Source organism: Oreochromis aureus, linkage group 7 (assembly GCF_013358895.1).
Source record: "Oreochromis aureus strain Israel breed Guangdong linkage group 7, ZZ_aureus, whole genome shotgun sequence".
Taxonomy (NCBI): Eukaryota; Metazoa; Chordata; class Actinopteri; order Cichliformes; family Cichlidae; genus Oreochromis; species Oreochromis aureus.
Window position 1 is genome coordinate 62,428,281 of NC_052948.1, and position 18,831 is coordinate 62,447,111.

Genomic DNA, 18,831 nt, shown 5'->3' on the forward strand with positions numbered 1-18,831 from the left:
TTCAGTCAACTGTCTGGGTTAAATAAGGGATACAACGAGGGTGTAAACATCTTTAAACATTTTAAAATATGTTTTAAATGTCCAGCTCAGGGTTTCAGAGAAGAGCTAAACTTCTTTTACATTAGAGGTACTTTACCTGACACTGCTAATGTAAGCCAGCTTGTGGAGAGAGTTGTAGAAGGTCCTCAATGACAGAGAGGTCAAGTTTAGTACATTTATTTACAGTGAAACACCAGGGTGTTATATACAGGTTGTGATGGAGGAAACAGGGGCTCCAACAATCCAGGGAAAAGGGCTGTTCAAGCAATCCAGTGAGGGGAAAATCCAAGGAAGATCTTACACAAAGGAAAGAACAATGAGATTAGCTGCGAGGGAAAAAGGCAAGGAGCGCAGACTAGACTACAGAGCCAGGACTTTATTATCAGCATAGCTCAACAATCAAACGAAGAATGAACCTTAGCCACCACCTTAAGTACTGTCCTGATGATGAGCTCATCTGGAACAGGTGGTTGATTGCTGCAGGGGTATTCAGCCAGAGGTTGGAACCCACGATGAGTCCCGCCCACAAACACAGACACACCGACAAACATAAAGAAAGGTTAGGAAGACAGAGAGAAAACTAACAAAAAAATTAAACCTGATGAAGAAGATTTCAGATAAAGTGATCGAATTAGATTGATTTTCCCCCCAGTAAAGAATAATCACCATTTATCCAACCTGTCTGCAGTCCCTGTTCCATCTGTGCAATCTAAGAAAGCCTGGCAACTCCATCTTCAATATCCAAATTCTCCAAAGCTCTGCATGCTCAGTAACATGTAGTTGTCCAAGAAAAGTCTCCTTTTCATGGACTGGCTCTCACTTTACAGATTATAACAATAAACTGTTGGATGTAGTCACTCTGAAGTCACCTACTGGTTTGTAAAATACAGTTAGGAAGATTTTCATTGCTGCCATCTTGGTGTTTTCTTTAAGCCAGCCATGACCATATTTGGGCAACCACTGAACTGTCTACTAGCGGTGGTTAGCATCTGTAATCTTCTGATATATTTAATATGTAATAAGATACATAACTTTGGAGAGCAGAAATCAGACTTAAAACTAAATCTAACTTTTAAATAATATAAATAGAAGCTGCTTGTTAAATTGAAATTCCTTTTCTCGTTATGTAAGCAAAATGCATGCACATTTAATTACGTAATGGCTCATTTTGCATATTTGAAAAATAAAATTTGATAAAACAAAAATTAAATTTGTTTTAATGCAAGTAACGAAAGGCAGAAGTGCAGTGATATCTATTTTTACCCTTTTAACCTGCAGCACCTCCCTTTTAAGTCGCCGATGCAGAATTTTAAACGTTAATTTGACATAAATTAGTTATATAAACATTAACACCCATATAGTTGTTATAAATGAGTTAATTGGTTTTAGCAGCCAAGACCTTTTTTGTACAGTGAACAGCTGTAAACCTGCCTATTTCTGCTGTCATCTTGGACATATTAACACGGGCATCTATGGGGACCGACTCACTTTGGAGCCCCTAATGGTTCAGCATTGGCTTAAACTTTTGATCCCAGATGTGAGGTTGCAGCTTGCCTGCCTCATAAGTATCAAGATCTGTGTTATATGAGAAGGTAAGTAAACAGATTTTTTAGTCTGTGTGTCGGATTTGGGCGAGAGCACCACTGAAAACAGCAAAGCATGCTGGGTAGTCCTGGTCAGCAGTGTCGAGGTCCAAATGAACATGTTCCAATGACAGGGAACACCAAGAACCCGTGTTAAGGTGCTGATGAATGTGTTGGGTCAAATTTGATCTGCAACAGCTTTTAACTTCCAAGACTGAAGTTTTTGCCAAACATCAGTGAGCCACCATTGTAATGTTATATCTATATGAAAAAGTATATGGAAAAAGTTTAAAGAGCCTTTAAAAATGTAGCTTCATGAAGAAAATTTCAAAGAAAAAAAAGAAAACAGACTCTACTATTTGCCATTTGGTACCTTCTAGCATCTTTTCTGTTTAAATAACCTCTTTACCAAATGACATGTTTTGGAAAATGCACTCAGCAAATCATCCACCACAAACATGTGTGCGTCATGCTAAACGAACGGCACGTAAGCGACTCTCGGAAAGATGATTTGTGATGCCGCCACTTGGCACTGATCTGCTCTCTCATCTTACATTTCAGGCATTTTGCTGACACTCTTCACCAAAATGACTCCCGCTAGGGCAACAGGAAAATGATAAAAACACATGTCATGTTTTACTCTGAATGCCAGATGAGTTTATCCTGGATTTATCTTACAGTATCAAGAGCAGATACCATCTCAGCACTGGGACACTCAGGGGAAAAGATGCTCATAAAGGCCATGCCACAGTCCTCTGGCGACCACGTTAGGAAATCAGAATGAAATCCAAGTGGATTGCTGCAGTTGGCCTTCATACTCATATGCAAATGTTTGGGACTGAAATAGAACCACGGAAAGAAAGTAGCAAGTATTTCTTTGTTTTTCCAACAGCAGTTTCTCAGTGACGCAGTTCTAGGCTGGTGGAGCTTTCCAACCCCCCGTCCTCCAAAAAAAATACTCTGCATGCTCAACATGATCTTGCACATTCACTGAACTCTAGGGCCTGATGCATCTTTCCCTGACAAGACATACCCAGAGAAAGGTCACATACTCATGCCCAGGCCCTCGGTGACGATCTGGACTGAAATAGTGTCATAAAGTCATCCATCAAACAAGTGGGACAGGGGTCAGGAATGAGCTGGCAGCTGAGAGTAACCTCAGTGATAAATTAGGAAAATACTGGTATACTCTGGAACTCAAACTGAACATTTCCAAATTACAAAGTACTTTAGATTTATTTACTTTCTTCCAGGCCATGATGGCAGAGCAGAGAATCTGTTGCCATCAACACAAAGTTATACTTCTGGTAAAATTATGTTGTAACGCCCCACTATACAGAAAGCATTTTAAAAAGCCTGGCAGGTACTGTACTGATCATTTAAAGGCAACATAGTGTCACAATATCAAAATCACAAAAACAGACACACTGTAAAAAAAATCCTAATATAAAAGTATTTTACAGTTTTGTTCTGTTCTTCTAGAATATCATTAAATTGACATAAATAGACTGTGACTTCACATTTCAAATGTAAATGAACGTAAAATCACTGTAATGTAATAAAAGATAATTTTCTTGTTTTTAAATGTATTTGTCTGTACAGATGCATATTTAGATTGTTAAAATACATTCACAAATGTATCATGATTTCACAAATATGTGTCCGTTATTTGAAAGATTGAACTGTTAAATTCAAATGTAATGCTATAGAAAAATATATGAAATGATTCTTATAAACTTATTTTACATCAAATAATAATAATAATTATTGCTATTTAGGGCGATCGTGGCTCGAGAGTTGGCAGTTCGCCTTGTAATCAGAAGGTTGCCGGTTCGAGCCCCGGCTCGGACACTCTCGGCCGTTGTGTCCGTGGTCAAGACTCTTCACCTACCGCCTACTGGTGACGGCCAGAGAGGCCGATGGTGCGATATGGCAGCCTCGCCTCTGTCAGTCTGTCCCAGGGCATGCAATCCATTATTATTTAAACCAACTGTTAACTGTATATTTCTTTACATTTAAGTATTATTATTCATATTGCCACATTCATTGACCTTGTTTATGGGTAATTTCATTGTTTAATCACATTAACATGTTCCCAATTTAATGTTTAAAAGCACTTGAAAAAGGCAAAATCCCATGTGAAATTAGGGCAACAAACTGTATTGTCATTACTGCAAATAACCATATTTTTATGAGAAAGTTATTTTCTGTTATTTTCTGGTATTATTTTGGCGCGCCAGCTGCCGGAATATTACTGTTTTTCTAGGATTTTTTTTTTAACAGTGCATAAAAGCATTCTGGTTGTTAAAGGAACATTATAATTACTTTCTTGAATTTAAAACATTTCTGATCATCATTAAACTTTAGAAACAAGGGTTAGGTTCAATGACCGCAAAACTGGGGAATATACCAAACTAAATTATTTTGTCCTTTTGCAAACCTGATGTTGCAATCGAAGCTTGATCAAAGTGTTGGCTCCATCAACCAGCAGCTATGCTAATCTTTGCAGTAGTAGATAAACAATGGCCATTTAATGTCCCTATTGTATGAAGTTGACATTTGACTTACCAACCAAGAGTATTGGATCATTAAACATAAAATAAAATTTAAAAAAAAAATGCACCAATCTTCATGGGGTTTTTTTCTTACCAGCCAAAAGAAGGCCTCAAAAAACAGGAGCGCACAATCAAAATCTCACATTTTAGCTTCAAACTTCAAGAATCTACCTCTGTTTCTTGGCAGGTCATTCAAGCGTCCATACTAAACTCAGTTTTTTTTTTTAGTTACACCTTACTAGTAACAGGCTGGACCCTTTTGCCTTCAGGGTCAAGGTTTGGGGCAGGCTGGCTGGTTGTTTTCCATCTTCTCTCTTTAGGTGGCTCTGAGGAGCTTTCATGCAATTTGCAGTGCATCATGTGCCGCAGTCTTTGTAGTTCACACGTGTGTGACTTCTTTAAATATTCTCAAAATACTTTCAGTTGCACAAATGACACTCAGACCAACCAGTCTGACACTAACAGAAATGCCACAAACAGAGTCAATTTTCTTCTCCATTATGATGCTCGTTTTGAACTTCAACAGGTGTTCTTGGCCACATCTGCATGCCTAAATGCAGTCAGTTGCTGCCATGTGATTGGCTGGTTATACATCGGCATTAATGAGCAGTCGAACAGGTGTACCTAATGAAGTGGCGGGTCAGTGTATATGACAGACTATAGCGAAATGCCTTACAGGTCTCCTGTAAGTCTATCAGTAGCAGTTCAAACAGTGCTGCTGCACATAAAACACATCAACACTGAAAGCCAAATGGGATTACATGCAGCACACAACTCCATCTGCTTCCACTCAGCTTCACTCAGTGTGAGAATCAGGCGCGGCGTCCACCATAATCTGACATCACACAGACAGACAGAAGGTGCAACACTTCAGTCTGAAAGTCCATCCAGTCTGAGAAAACCCTCCCTCCCCGTGTCTGTACAGCGAAACAAAGAGCTCCGTCTGAAACTGATCTCTGGTCTGAACCCAAAACAAAATGAAAACCAAACAAATCACAACCCTCTTCCCATGCTCCCCTCCATTCATATTCATCCCATAAGAAAACAACAAACCTATTAGGGCTGATCATCAACCATAAATATCAAACAATCGCAGGGCCCAGATGGAGAGGATTATGTCGCCTTAAAGTCATTACCATCACATCCTCTCCTTAAGCTTCCAATTCCCCCTCTCAGCTGCATTGTAATACCCGACTGCGGATCACTTTCCCATATCAAACTCACTGTTTGCCGATGAGCTTATTAATGCTTTTGTTTTGCAGTGCTGAAACAAGCACTCTCAACTCAGGCAGATAAAAAGTCCTGAGCGTGATGAATCCAATTTAGTCTCAAGTGGGTCAGAACAGAAACAGGCAGAACGGGGGCCCCTGGTGGGGCTCTTCATAGGTGGCAGCAGGCTGTTTCTTTTCCCCCTCAGTGCCCGCCTTCTTTGAAGTGAGGACAGTGCATGTTTCACGCTGAAAGTGGCTGTCAGAAGTCGGGCCGGGTTTATAACAGGCCGTAACCCGAGAGTGCAGAGGGGCTTAGGCTTCCCCGGCCAGAGTTTTGATATCAATTAGATTTGTGGTCACCTGATATGGTGAGGGTCCGGCGCTGAACATCTGCATGGGATAATGAGAGGAGGAGGAGGGCCTGTAACTCTGCAGTGGTACCTTGGCACTGCTGGAACACACATGAAACATCAGCCAAGACTGATGAAATCCATTCACAGAGAGGCAACATCTTTCCTCACAGGGCTGCAAATAAAAACACCATTAGATGCTTTATTAAAGCATTTACATGAACAACTTAATAATAATAATAATAATAATAATAATCCTGACCGTTTTCAAGTCACTGTTTTCCACACACACTTTACTTGGCAAGTCATCCAGGTTTATTAATGACTGCCCAAGTACGTTTTACAATGTATTTTTATTATATCAGAGAAGAATGCAGTCACCCTGGTAGTGAAAAATCCTTTGCTCTTATTTTGAAAGTAAAGTTATTGCAAATGAACAGTGTTCCATTTTCTCTTTTCCCTGCCAGCTGGTCACCAGTGTGGTAATACGTGACGTCTTTGAGTTGCCCCCAAAGAAAGTAACCAGTGCTGTGGTTGGATGCACTCCAACTGCAACATCATGATTTGCATGAGTGGTTCTTCTTCTGCAAGTTTTCTTCCTGCACACACAGAATGTGCACATTAAAAAACAGACCTGGTTGATGTGACCACTCCTGTACAAATATCACAACTGACAGGATGTGGACTCATCCATGAGCAGCTCATGTTTCTAACAGGATTACTGTGATTACCGTGACGCCAACTTAAAAATGCCATTATTCTTAGTTTCAGAAGTATTTTCCACCATTAATATCTAAGCGAATTGACGGAAATTTACCATTACATTATGGATTTTTATGTGTTTAAAATGAACAGATACTGTGATTTTTTGTTTATGTAACACTGAGGGGGGCTCAACTGTTTTGCGGTGATGCTAACAGTCTGATCAGTCGGTGATGACGTGCAGCCGTATGTCATCTGTTGACACCCTGTTGGTTAACGTCTTTCAGCTGGATGCTAACAAGATGCTGAGAGGCTGAAAGGACAGAACTACTCCTTCCAGCCGTCACCAGGAAAAAAAACCCCTCAGAGGTTCATTTCTGGTGAGCAGGTGAATAGTAGCTCTTTTGCTTCTTTAGCTTTGGTTGCAACCCAAGTGTAACGTTAGACCTTGCAAATGCAGATTCTACCAATCCTACTAAATTTTTGTGAGGTTCCTTCGTCAGACCTTTTCAGGCTGGACTTATCTGCTCATTCTTAGAGTAACTTTTGATGATATGCAGTTCTTTATTTATCTGCAGGACCTTGGCGCAGTTCATGAATAGCAAACAAAAGGTTACTTGGACATACGCTGACCTCTGTATTTGAAAATTGGCAATGTTTAATTCTGTATCTAGAAAAGCATCATGGGTCTGTCATTATAATAACAAGAATAGAGTGATTAGAATGAATCTTTTCAGTCAGCTCTTGCCTCTGCTCTGGTTGAACACTTCCTTTAGCATAGGATACACTGGAAATATTGCTTTCATGCCATTTCATGATATACTTTTATGTTCTGATAAGCGCATGTTAAACGCTCAGCTGATCTATGAACATCACACTGCTGGAATAAAAACTTTGTGGCACAAAACTTACTGCAGTAATTTCTCCTCTACATGACTTCCTTAAATAATTTTGGTGTCTATTTTCTGCACTTCGTAGCAGTCATCTGGTGTAAAGGATTCTCAGCACAATGCTCTTTTCCCAATTTCTTATCAATTCTCCTACCCTTGACCTCCATGAAAATCTCACTGAGGTCAAGAAAAAATAGGTTAGAAAAAGGCAATAAGAGGAACTTTAAGATCAAACTCATGGAAATAAAATACCATGAAAACCTGCCATTGTATCCAAAAGAACTACAGTACTCACCTGCAGTAGTATCGAGAATGACTGGAATTAATTGGTAATTATTAATGATAAATCACAGTTCATAGGTTATTGCCCGACCTTGACAGTTTGGGTGATGGCGATGGTGGGATGACAGACGCCTCTCTCAAGTGATCTGCTGTTGTGACCCCTGTAGTGAATAAAGAACCAGCTGAAAGTAGCCTTGAATTTTGGTTTAATACTGAATGTTTAAATATTGTAACTCATAGTGGAAATGTAATGAGGAAAAAAAACAACATCATACTTATAAAAGACTCAAAGGTTTCTCAAACTTTTCCATTAAGAAACCTCCTCCCATCAGTTCTCATAGTGGGAATTTGTATAACAGTGTGTTCACTTCCTCAGCATGCATTAGGACTTCAGTCCTCTGGTATAACCCAGTGAGTACTTTTACTGGTCAGTTGAGTGTTTGAAAGCCACGTGCCCAGCGGAGCAGAGGCTGAACCACTTTAAAGGTTTGCTGAGAAGACCGAGAACAGAAGCTGCTGCTGGACAGGAAAGAAAGTCCTGTTCTCCGGGGACGCAGACAGAACCTGTCCCATAATTAACGGCCTCCATGTTCCTCTGCCAGCCACTCATAAAACGTAAAACAAACAACCACGCAAGCATCTAAGGTTTCAAAGTCAAGTCCTCAGCTCCAGCTGTAGAGCAGGGTGCATATTTCACCATCTATTGCTGAGACCAGAGCAGAGGGAGGCTGAAGGCAGAGGAATGAGTACTTTTGATAAACTGCAGATGTTCTGGAGGATAAGCTAAAGCTGCTGAAAGGCTCTCTGAGACGAAATATCAACAGTTCTACAGGCCGATCGAGTTGTTAAAGAGTAGATACACCTTGTTGGGACTCAGAATAGGGATTTTCTGTTTATTGCACAATGCAATCGAACTATTGGCTTTAAAGACAGGTTTCATGCACAACTATATGAAAAATATTACAGTTAATCATGACATTACATTTATAGAAGTGTAATTTATTACTTGGTTGGGTCACACAGGCATGTTGGGGGTCATCAAAGTTAATTTTGTGGCTCATTTTCATGTTAGATATTTATTTGCAGGGATGTGTACGTCAGATTACGTTGTAGGGTTTTAGGAGCATTTGTCGTTACCTATTGAAATGATATAATTCAGAAGCAAAAATTCACTGTCTATTTTTTTTTTTGAAAGCTCAATTGCTGCTATGTTAGCAAGCTAATCAGATAGCTACTGCGGGGGCCAAGATGTCATTTAGCTGCCAACCTAGATAGCTCCTCATCCTACAGTCTAGCCAGACTCCAACTCCACTGTCAAAACTGCAGATAGAAACAACAGTCCTCATCCTCTGGATATCATATGTGAGTTGGAGGGCCATCAGACCCTTCAGCAGGTGGAGAACTCCTGTGCTCTAATGATGAGCTCACCATCACTGCAGATCAGAACAAAGACATTAGTCACTAAGGGCAATGGAAGATGGCGGAATTGGATGAAGGAGTCACTGGAGAATCAGATGAATATTAACTTGTAATTCATTTGATATTACTGGTATTATTTTATTATTACTTATATTGTAGCAAAGGCACTATATTCATCTACCACAAAAAGTAGAATTAATCCTGTTGGAAACATCTTGATAATGAATCATGACAAATTCTTGTTAGGCTGCCGATTGAAAGAGCACAAGAAATAAAAAGTTGATGGTCAATAATAATAATTTGCAATACTTTTTTCCCCAGTTTGGCTTGATGCAGGCTCAAATCCAACGTTCGCCTCAGGCTTTTCTGTGTCAAATTTGCAAGTGTGTGGGTTTTCATTGGCTACTACGTTAGGCAAAGAAAGTTAGGTTAATTTGGAAACTCTGAATTGGATAGGGTTCATTTTGTCCTTGCTATCCCTGTGATAGGCTAGCAACCTGCCCAGTGTGTGGAGGGTAGCTCCATACCTGAGAGAAAAAAACCCAACGATGCCAACTTATCAACTGTGCCCCTAACCGTGTACCAAAATGGTCACGACATGTTCCTACCTTCAGTAGCTTCGTGCTGCATTCACTGCCTGCTTGGGTGCTTTTGCCTCTCAGTAACCTTACCCTGGCTGACCCCTCCCATTTTGTCCTTCGTGACCCCTCTTGGGACCAGAGCTGAATTTACATTCTTCACCAATCCTTTAAGCTCAGCAACCAAGATGCTCTCATCCCCTGATCAAAACAGACCTGTTGACACTTCCAGGCAAGTCCCAGAACACAGTTTGTCCTCTTCTGCTCCTGTAATTGGCTTACTGAGACGAAAAATATGTTCTACAGAGAGACGAGAGCAGGAGGAAAGACCTATCGCACTAGTGGCTGTTAACTGTCATCGGCTGTGACAAGTACAGCTTCACTAGGAGGGGATAAACAGAGTCTGGGTGTTGGGTCAAAGGTGAGGGATGATGTGTAAAAAATGAAACACCTGCAGGGTCAAGTTGTGAACATGAATTCCAGCTTCAACACCACAAATTCACTATAAAAAAAGTAGTAGTAGTTAGGTTTGCTTTTTCTAGAGAAATGGGCCAGTAAGAGTTTCTGGGAGATCAACAAGAAAGGGTTTTTTCTTTTACTGTCACAAAACTAATGGCATTCAAGGTATTTTCTAACTCTAATAGCAGCTAAATGGGTAGGTCAGTGCATATTACTACCCCCCCCAAAATTCTTTGTAGCTGACGTGTTTCCCATGATTTGTGATTTAAAACCTCTTAGTGAAGTTCGGCAGATTGATGCACCCCCATGGGAGAAGTGATTTTAAAACCTGAGAAAATATTCCAGGACTGACGCCATCGCAGTTAAGCTTCATCGTGGTTCAAACCTCAAAATCAAAATCAAAACCATACAGACTTGATGTAGATTCATCTGGGTACAATCTGTGGTACAAGAGCTGGTCAACAGAGCTGTCCTCTTTTAACCGCTTTATACAATCTATTGCTCTTTTCAGGTAACAGCTACCTGGGTCTGATTCAGGGGCTCATAAGTATTTTTGTCACCGAGCAGTAACAAAGTATTCTCATGATAGTCTTCCTGGTTTAGCAAAACTGTGCACCTACCCTTGTCTGCTGGAAGAATGATAATGTTGTTGTCACAGTTTGCATATTAATTACTATGAAACTGACCTAACGGCGCATTGTTGGTGCTAGTTTTGGTCGTTATGCAGATGTACTGTTTATAAGGCTGGGAAAAATGTAGTGAGCAGAGGCTGAAGAAGTCACTGGGATGAGTGCAAAAAAAAAGCAAAAATCCTGTAAATGCTGTAATTCACACATTTATCGTCATAGTTCATTCTGTTAGTATGCCAACATTCACAATTCACAAGTATTTATAGAAATCTTCACAAACAAAATTCCAATAGAGTTGAGCTCTTTCTACAAAAACAAATGCATGGTGACACGGATCAGCAGTGTTGGGTAAGTTACTTTAAATTAGTAACTTAGTTACATTACTAGTTACTTCTCTAAAAAAGTAACTCAGTTACTTCAAGTTACTCGTTACTTTCAGAGTAACTAGTTACTAGGGAAAGTAACTTTGGTTTTACTCAGAATTCTCTTGTTAATGTGTTGCTTCCGTAACTGGATACCCAGCCAGATTGCCAGTCTTCTAGCTTGCTTACTTGCCACAAGTGCACTGTGCCACCTACCAATAGAAAGGAAAAATAATGTGCACATTTCCACGAGAGAAATCCCACACCTGGACCGTCGTTGACCGCCGCCATGATTCTAGCCTGCTTTTACATCCAACACAAAAACTGCAGTCGTGGTGCTTTTGATTGTACTCAGAACTTGGAAATTCTGCCTTCTGAATAGGAAGATGTAGGTAACACCAGACTGCAGATGAGCTGCATACAGAGCTGGACTGGGACAAAAATCGTCCCAGGCATTTTGACTAGAGACCGCCCACCATTATAGGAAAAATCATAAAGCCTTTGAATGAAAATAAACACTGTTGTGACAGTGATGTACACTGTTCTGATGGTATATATGTATCAATCTATCAATCGTTTGTTGTAAGACTCAGATAATTATTTTTTAAAAGCGAGACATTTTAAATGAAAATAATAAAGAAAAGTATTTCCTTGTGCCCCCTTTCCCTGTTAATGCCCTACCTGGCCCCTGGCAACACTTTGCTAGATCCGCCCCTGCACAGTTACCAGCTGTCAGCTACTTAGAAAAGGATCCTGGTGTTATTTTGTCTCTCAGAAACAGTTCATAACTTCCTTCAACTCATTCATGTCACCTAAAAGGTAAACCTGTTTCTCCATCACCTGTTCAACTCTGATGATTCAGTAAGGACATCTCCTGGTTTCATCTTCATGTTTCCCTCTCACCAGATAACCAAACTGATATCATGACCAGCAGCTTTACAGCTGTGGCTCCAGCAAACATCAGCTGATACTAGAAATTAATATTAAATAAATTCTAACAACAGCTGATCAAGCTTAAACGTGCTGCTGTTGTTTAACGCGACATCCGCTGGTTTCCTCTTTCTGGCGCAAAGTGGGCGATAAATAAACAAGAGAGAAAAGCCGATCAGCTGATCATTGATCAGTTTCGTGATTGAAGTAGAAACGGGAGAGAATGAGAGGAAGAGGCAGCTGTGCAGCTTCAGCTTTGTGTCTTTTTCATTGTAGCTGAAGTCCGGGACAAACTGTGTTCCTTTTCACCTCAGTACGAAAACGCGTAATATTTTCTCTGAATACCAGACGATTCTGTTTTTAGGGACGGTTGGCAACTCTAATAATTAACCGTATGAACAAAATAAAGTTCAACATCAGTAACATAGCACCCACCCAGCTGTATAGAAACTCCGTCATGCTAGCTAGCACGCAGTACGAAAATGTCAGCATACCGAAAATAAACTCCACCTAAACTTGGTTTATATCTGACCCAGATAGACTGCAGGTCATAACTTCTTACCTGAAGTTCAGTTCACCTGACACGCGGACCGGCGGCCGCTTCGGGTCTCTCCTCTTGCCTCCCTTTTCCTTCATCCACCTGCTGGCCTCCACCACTTGCTAATGTTATTGAATCTGTGGAAGCTCGCGATATCCACCACACACGAAGTAACGAGTAACGAGCCTATCTAAATCCCAGTAACGAGTAACGCGTTCCTGGTTTTGGCATAATAACTAGTTACCGTGCTCGTTACCACAATAATAACGTAGTTACTGTAACGCGTTACTTAATAACGCGTTAGTCCCAACACTGCGGATCAGTAACATAAATAAGGTTCATCCTCGGGGACTGGGAAAAAAAATAGATCGGCATCTTAGGCCAGATAAAAAAAAGTCCAAGTCGGTTAATGCCATGTATTTAAATTTCACTGGAAAATGTAATGCTTTTCCAGCTCATGTCAGAACAGCCAAGAGTTTCTTTGGAGTAGTGGCCATTAGAGGAACTGCAACTATCCTTCAGGACCGACTTTCACGCACTCGTGGTCATCTCTGAGCACATGCCACCTGACCTTTATGAGAACAGTGGGAGAAAAAAAATCAAAAGCTGTTATAGGGAAGCAAAGAAAAATGACTAACACGGACCCTGAAATGAGATCCATGTATGAATGATGACACATAGTGAAGTGGTGACAATGTAAAGTGCCAGAAACTTGACTGGTATTTTGCAGTGCTGTGACTCATCATGTTGATATCAAAGTGATTTCCCAGGCCTGATCCCTGGGGATAAACTCATGATAGTTTCGTGTCTCTGTGACCCTCTACTCGGGGGACAATGATGGTGGAACTGATTTGTCAAAGCCTTACGTGCATGAAAAGCAAAGCAGCCAACAGCTCTGCCAGTCCTTGGATAAACTCTGTATAAAATCTGCATTTTGTGGTAGAGTAATTTTGTCATCGTTCTGGGTCATTTTGTGTTTTTATGACCTCTTATGTTATGGTTTATATTGGTAATCCTGAGTTTATCCCATGTTAACTTTTGTACATTTAGGCTCCCCTTGTGTCTTTGCCCTCTGTGTCCCCTTCTGTGCGTATGTGTTTAGGTGTGTGCCTTATTTCCCTTTTCTGTGCCCATCTTCCCTTTCTTATCTGTGTCATTCCATCTATGTTTATCTCCCTAGACGACCTTGTTTTCCCAGTTGTTCTGTCCTCCCAGTCCCCGTGTCATGTTATGATGTTTTGTCTCCCTTTGTGTCATGTCTCTCTCCTGTCCTTCCTCTCATGCTCCCTCGTGTCCCCTCGCTCCCTGTCGTCTGCCTTTCCCCCACTCCTGTGTAATGCACCACCGGTTCCTGTTTTATTGTGAAAGTCTTGTGTTTTCATGTTCGGTGTACTTCCCCTGTGGCTTCTTGTTAATTCGTGTCAGCTGTGTTCCCCGTGTGTTCTCACGTTCCTCGTTATCCTTCTGTGTATTTACGTCAGGGTCTCCCTCGGTCCTGTGTCGTGATCTTCCTTTTTTTTCTTTCTTTTTTTTTTCTTTCTTTATAGCGCCACCATTCGTGGAACTTCCCTCTGAGGGATCTGTTGTCTTTCACTGATGAGCATCAAAAAAGAAGCAATGATTCTAAAACAAACCCATTTTTTCCCCTGTTGGCTGTAATTTTTTAAGTTATTTTGTTATTTAAACATTAACATATGATCCTTAAATGGACACCTATTTGTACTTTTTGACCTTATATCAAATATGCACACAGTCTAAGCCTATCACTGGAGCCGCATCACTGGAGCCACAGCACTAATCCATCTGTCCATCTAATGCTCACCCTTCATCTGTCGCCCCGGCAGGTCAGACAAAATCTATAAACACGAAATTTAACACACCATCAGACAATGTAGAACGATCTAGTCCAGACCACAAAAACATAAAATTACAACATGAAATGTCATAGTACAATAAGACAATAAATATAAAACATACAACAATAAAGATAACACATATTAATATAAAATTAATAATCACTAATCAAATTCCTCTTTAGCCATTGTTTGAGATGAGTTTTAAATGTGTTGAAGGTAGTACATTCTCTTATTACAGCTGGAATATCACTCCAAATCTCACTACCTGTAACTGATAATAACTGTTTGCTGAGTGTTATGTCTAAAAGGTATTGCACAATCGCCTCTAGTAGAGGATCAGGTTTGTTTTCCACTGATAATGGATTTTAACATGACTGACCAATGATTATGGAGCACGTCCATGTTGGATCTTATAAATACAACGAGCAAACTTCAATGTTTTAAAATGTTCAAAACTTAAGATATTATATTTCTGAAGTATGACGGAAGGAAAAAGTTACATTATTTCATAGTTTTAAAAAATCCAATTTCATATGATCAAATTTATGTCAAAAAATCTAAATTTTATTCCCTCCTATGTCATGTGTGAGTACTGTACTGTAAATGTCATGTATATCAGATGATACTGATAACCTAATGCTAATTGCAATAACTATGCAGAGGTCTCTAGGCCTAGACCTTTATGGAGCATGTGAAGTTTGGGGCAGAGTGGACAAAGAAAAGTTTCTCAGCAGGTTCAACAGGTTACAACACAGGCTGATGAAGTATTGCACTCACTCATCCATAGTGGCAAACATGTAACATACACCCTAAGACTGATCCTGCTTTTTACTCCTTTGTTTTGATTTAATCTGATATTCTGTAGCCTTGGAGACAGTTTGCATAGATTAGAATGTTAGATTCCTGTGATGTCATCAATGCCCATGTTTTGTTTTAATGTCTTGTGATAGTTCTAACTGCATACAAAGTCAGAGTTCAAGTGAGTTTAGTACAAAGAGTACAATTTTGAACCAGTTTCTGACATGTCGTTAAAATCTCAGCCGACCTTTACCACACCACGTGCTGTGGCTGTGCGTAAATATCTAGGTGAGTAAAGTCTCCTTTACCTGTTAAATTCATCTTAATTTGGGGCTTTTCCTTCAGGTGTTTTGATTCAGTAGTAACCAAGTGATCTTTGTACAAACTGCAGACCGCCACACTGAGCCCTGGTTCCTCAGGATAGAGGACAGGACGTCAGGTGGGCGAATCAAGAACTCCAAACAAAAGGATTGTGCCACAGAAAGACTGGAAGAAGCTTCCAAAAGAAGCAAGGACAGCAAAAGTCCAACTCCAGGCCTCAGCCATCTTGTCTTGGAGAAGTGTAAGTGAGACATTCAGAGAGATTATGTTTTGTTTTCTAGTTATTGATCATCTGTAGGCCTGTGTGGAGTTCAGAGGTCTAATTGGTTTTTGTTTTTGCAGCTGCTTTCAGAAAGAAGAGCAGCAAACGAAAGTCAAGCAGCGATGGAACAAAACAACCACCCAGTAAAAAGAGCAAGACATCAAGCTCACAGGAGGAGGCCAGCTGCTCCGTCTATGAGACAGATACACCTTTGCCCAGCGCATACAAAAGTCACAGTATAGGTAAGAAGTACACACCACACCTGCAGTGATAGAGCCTCTTTCCCAAGCTCTCAGAGTTTAGCTGGTATCCATCTGCTAATCACCAGGAAGCTTCTAACAAAGCCTGTGTGAATGTGTACATTGAGGCAATGACAGCTTTCCTACATACAACTAATCACAACCCCTGTGTTTGTTTTGTCTCTCTGTAGAGGACTTTGAAGAAAAATACGAAGAGCAGGATAAGCTGGGTGAAGGAGGCTTTGGGACTGTCTTCTTTGGAAAACGCAGAGAAGACAATTTCCCAGTATGGCTTCTTATGTGTGCACTTTACAATTCTTCTAGTTCCTCCTGTTCTCTTTTTTCTAAAACACATTTTCTCTGTAATGCAGGTGGTGATTAAGCATGTTGCTCACGTTTTAGTCAGCTACCAACCAGTGGTAAGAAATGTTTGTCTTTTTCTGTTGTTTTCCCCCAACATGTACCTCAAACAGCCTAATGTTTGAACACTGACCTTGATGTTCTGTTTCTCAAGCTTCTTAATGGTAAAATGACCAAGATTCCCAAGGAGGTGGCATTGCTAATAAAAGTGGGGGCAGGACCAGAGGCTACAAGCAGCAATGTGACGCCTGTTTTAATCGACTGGTATGACTTGGAAGACGAACTCATTATGGTCTTTGAAAGGCCAAAAGAAAACATAGACTTGGAAGCCTACCTGGCAAACAGAAGAACCTTTGTGCACGAGAGGGAGGTTAAGGTCAGCGAGTGGCAAGATAACATATATGGCAGTCCTTAATGGATAATGTAAATCTGATTATTTGAACGTATTTTTCATTTGTCTGTCAGGTCATAATGAGACAGCTGGTACATGCAGCCGCTGAAATGCAATCCAAGGGTGTCTTCCATCGAGACATTAAGCCAGACAATATTGTGTGTGACACATCGCCTGATCATCCACCATTTCAATGTGTCAGATTCATCGATTTTGGCATTGGAGTCACTTTTAGACCAGAAGCAGTCACACGAAGAAATGGTAGGTCGTCAGCCTCACTGTTTAAATGTCCTTGCCTGCCCACACGCTTAGTGCCCACACGCTTAGTGCCCACACGCTTAGTGTCCACATGAATTCCTTACCATGAATAATTTCTCTCTGGATTTTAGGGACCAAATCACCTGCTCCAAACTGGCAGGACTTTAATGCCACCACAGCAGACTGCGTCACAGTTTTGCAGCTGGGTACGGTGATGGATTGGCTGGTACGTCACATCATCCCTGATGACAACAACACATCTGAGATGCGCACTGACATTTCAGAGGGTAAGCTGAATGTTAATTCTTTAACCTGTCGCATTACAAGGCTTGAAAATTCTGTTTTCTGTGTTATCTGTGTTTATCTGTATCGCTAATGCACACGCAGACTTATATAAACACCAACGTGATAAACTCGAACCCCACTTATGTATTTCTGAACAGATTGCAAGTGTTTTCTGTTGGGTTGTTACTGTCAGAGCCATGAAGACCGTCTCACCCTAGAGGAAGTTCAGAATCATCCCTGGCTCAAATGATGTATTGATGCCAAGCAAAACAGTGTTACAGAGCAGAATCTCTAACAGAGAAGTATTCGGTCACATTCAAAAGCTATGACACATAGCTGTCCATGTTTTTATCATTTCTATCATTTTTACAGGGCCCGCCCCTCTGGAAGCACCCCACAAGAGCAAGTGGACCATGAGATCGCAGTGGAACTTCCACCGGTCTTTAGTCTTGTTGCCATTGTATTTTCCATACATTCCCACCCACCCCAGCAATCCGTGGAAAGGGATCTCTCTCTGAATTGCCTTTCCCGAGGTTTCTTCTCAAGTTTTTGAGGAGTTTTTCCTCGTCTTCTTAGAGAGCTTGTGCTGGGTTAAAAACTGTTGCTACTATCAGCCTGAGTTATGAATACAGTTGTGGCCTAATGTTTTGCCAGTGGTACAAAGTTTGCTTTTGCGCACTTTGCCACTTCAGTCTGTATTTAGAGCCACAACTGTATACACAACAGACCGAACATGCTCAGCTTTGCCAAAGCTAGCAGGAATTGGAGTTTAATTTGATCAATTAATTATTTATGAATCAATTTAACAAACAAATGGGCAAATGTAAAGAAATGTATCAATCAGGGAATTAGTAGCAACATTAATTGGACAATCTAAATTTATTGGTTAATTATTAAATGAATCTGGATAACTCATCCTGCATCTCCTGTGTGTTTATGTCACTGATATTGATTTATTAATGATTATTTGTTTGTACTAATGCATCATAATTTCCTTGAAAGTTAAAGGGTCTGGATTTCATTTATTTATTTATTTTTATTTTTATTTTTTTTAATACCTGTCCCGCTTGGTTCTTTTGCCATCAGAATTATTGTCTAAAGGCAAAGAAAGATGCCCAACGGATTTACTTTACCAAATGGACCATCCCAGCCTTGCCGTAATGGTCTATTTGATTCACCTTTTATTGTTTATTTTATTTTCACTTGCTGAATACGGGACAGACTTGACTGGAGGAAAGAAAGGGGAGAAAGAAAGAGGGAAAGAAAAACAGCTGAGAAGAGGGACGGGGAAAAAGGGCAAAAAACAAAAACCAACAGAATAAGCAGACAAAAAATACATATATCGATCACCTGGATCACCTGTTGAGAAAGAAAAAAGAAAACAAGCAGAAGAAAACGAGAGTAATAGAATAAACAACATCACGATGATCTATGGGAATATAACAGTAAATACTAAATGTTAAACATTATGGTGCAGCACGTAAGATTGACAGCGTACAGTGTGCTTTGAGGTAGGAGCCAAAAAGGGTGTAGT

The 18,831-nt window shown here is 40.4% G+C and overlaps 1 protein-coding gene and 1 long non-coding RNA gene across 3 annotated transcripts; one reads left to right on the top strand and one right to left on the bottom strand.

Moving 5' to 3' along the window:
- Positions 1 to 216: 216 nt before the first annotated feature.
- Positions 217 to 12,613, bottom strand: LOC120441149. Of its 2 annotated transcripts, none has more exons than XR_005613823.1 (6): positions 12,552 to 12,613; positions 7,704 to 7,773; positions 6,120 to 6,337; positions 5,749 to 5,839; positions 468 to 516; positions 217 to 335 (listed from the first exon to the last, which is right to left on the bottom strand). It is a non-coding gene; the product is annotated as an uncharacterized LOC120441149 (long non-coding RNA). The 2 variants fall into 2 exon arrangements; XR_005613822.1 differs by having other exon boundaries at positions 5,749 to 5,913; positions 6,001 to 6,337.
- A 2,728-nt stretch (positions 12,614 to 15,341) lies between these two features.
- Positions 15,342 to 17,729, top strand: LOC120441147 (serine/threonine-protein kinase pim-1-like). Its single transcript, XM_039615068.1, has 9 exons — positions 15,342 to 15,469; positions 15,573 to 15,743; positions 15,845 to 16,006; positions 16,195 to 16,289; positions 16,375 to 16,422; positions 16,518 to 16,739; positions 16,829 to 17,015; positions 17,144 to 17,299; positions 17,456 to 17,729. The coding sequence occupies exons 1-9, from the start codon at positions 15,406 to 15,408 to the stop codon at positions 17,545 to 17,547; spliced, it is 1,197 nt and encodes a 398-aa protein (XP_039471002.1). The 5' UTR covers positions 15,342 to 15,405; the 3' UTR covers positions 17,548 to 17,729.
- Positions 17,730 to 18,831: the final 1,102 nt, after the last annotated feature.

Bases quoted from the DNA above. Each gene is read 5' to 3' on its own strand.
- LOC120441147 (XM_039615068.1), top strand. From the start codon at position 15,406: ATGTCGTTAAAATCTCAGCCGACCTTTACCACACCACGTGCTGTGGCT. The intron at 16,290-16,374 runs GTATGGCTTCTT...TCTGTAATGCAG, and splicing joins GCAGAGAAGACAATTTCCCA to GTGGTGATTAAGCATGTTGC. The intron at 17,300-17,455 runs GTAAGCTGAATG...ATTTCTGAACAG, and splicing joins GCGCACTGACATTTCAGAGG to ATTGCAAGTGTTTTCTGTTG.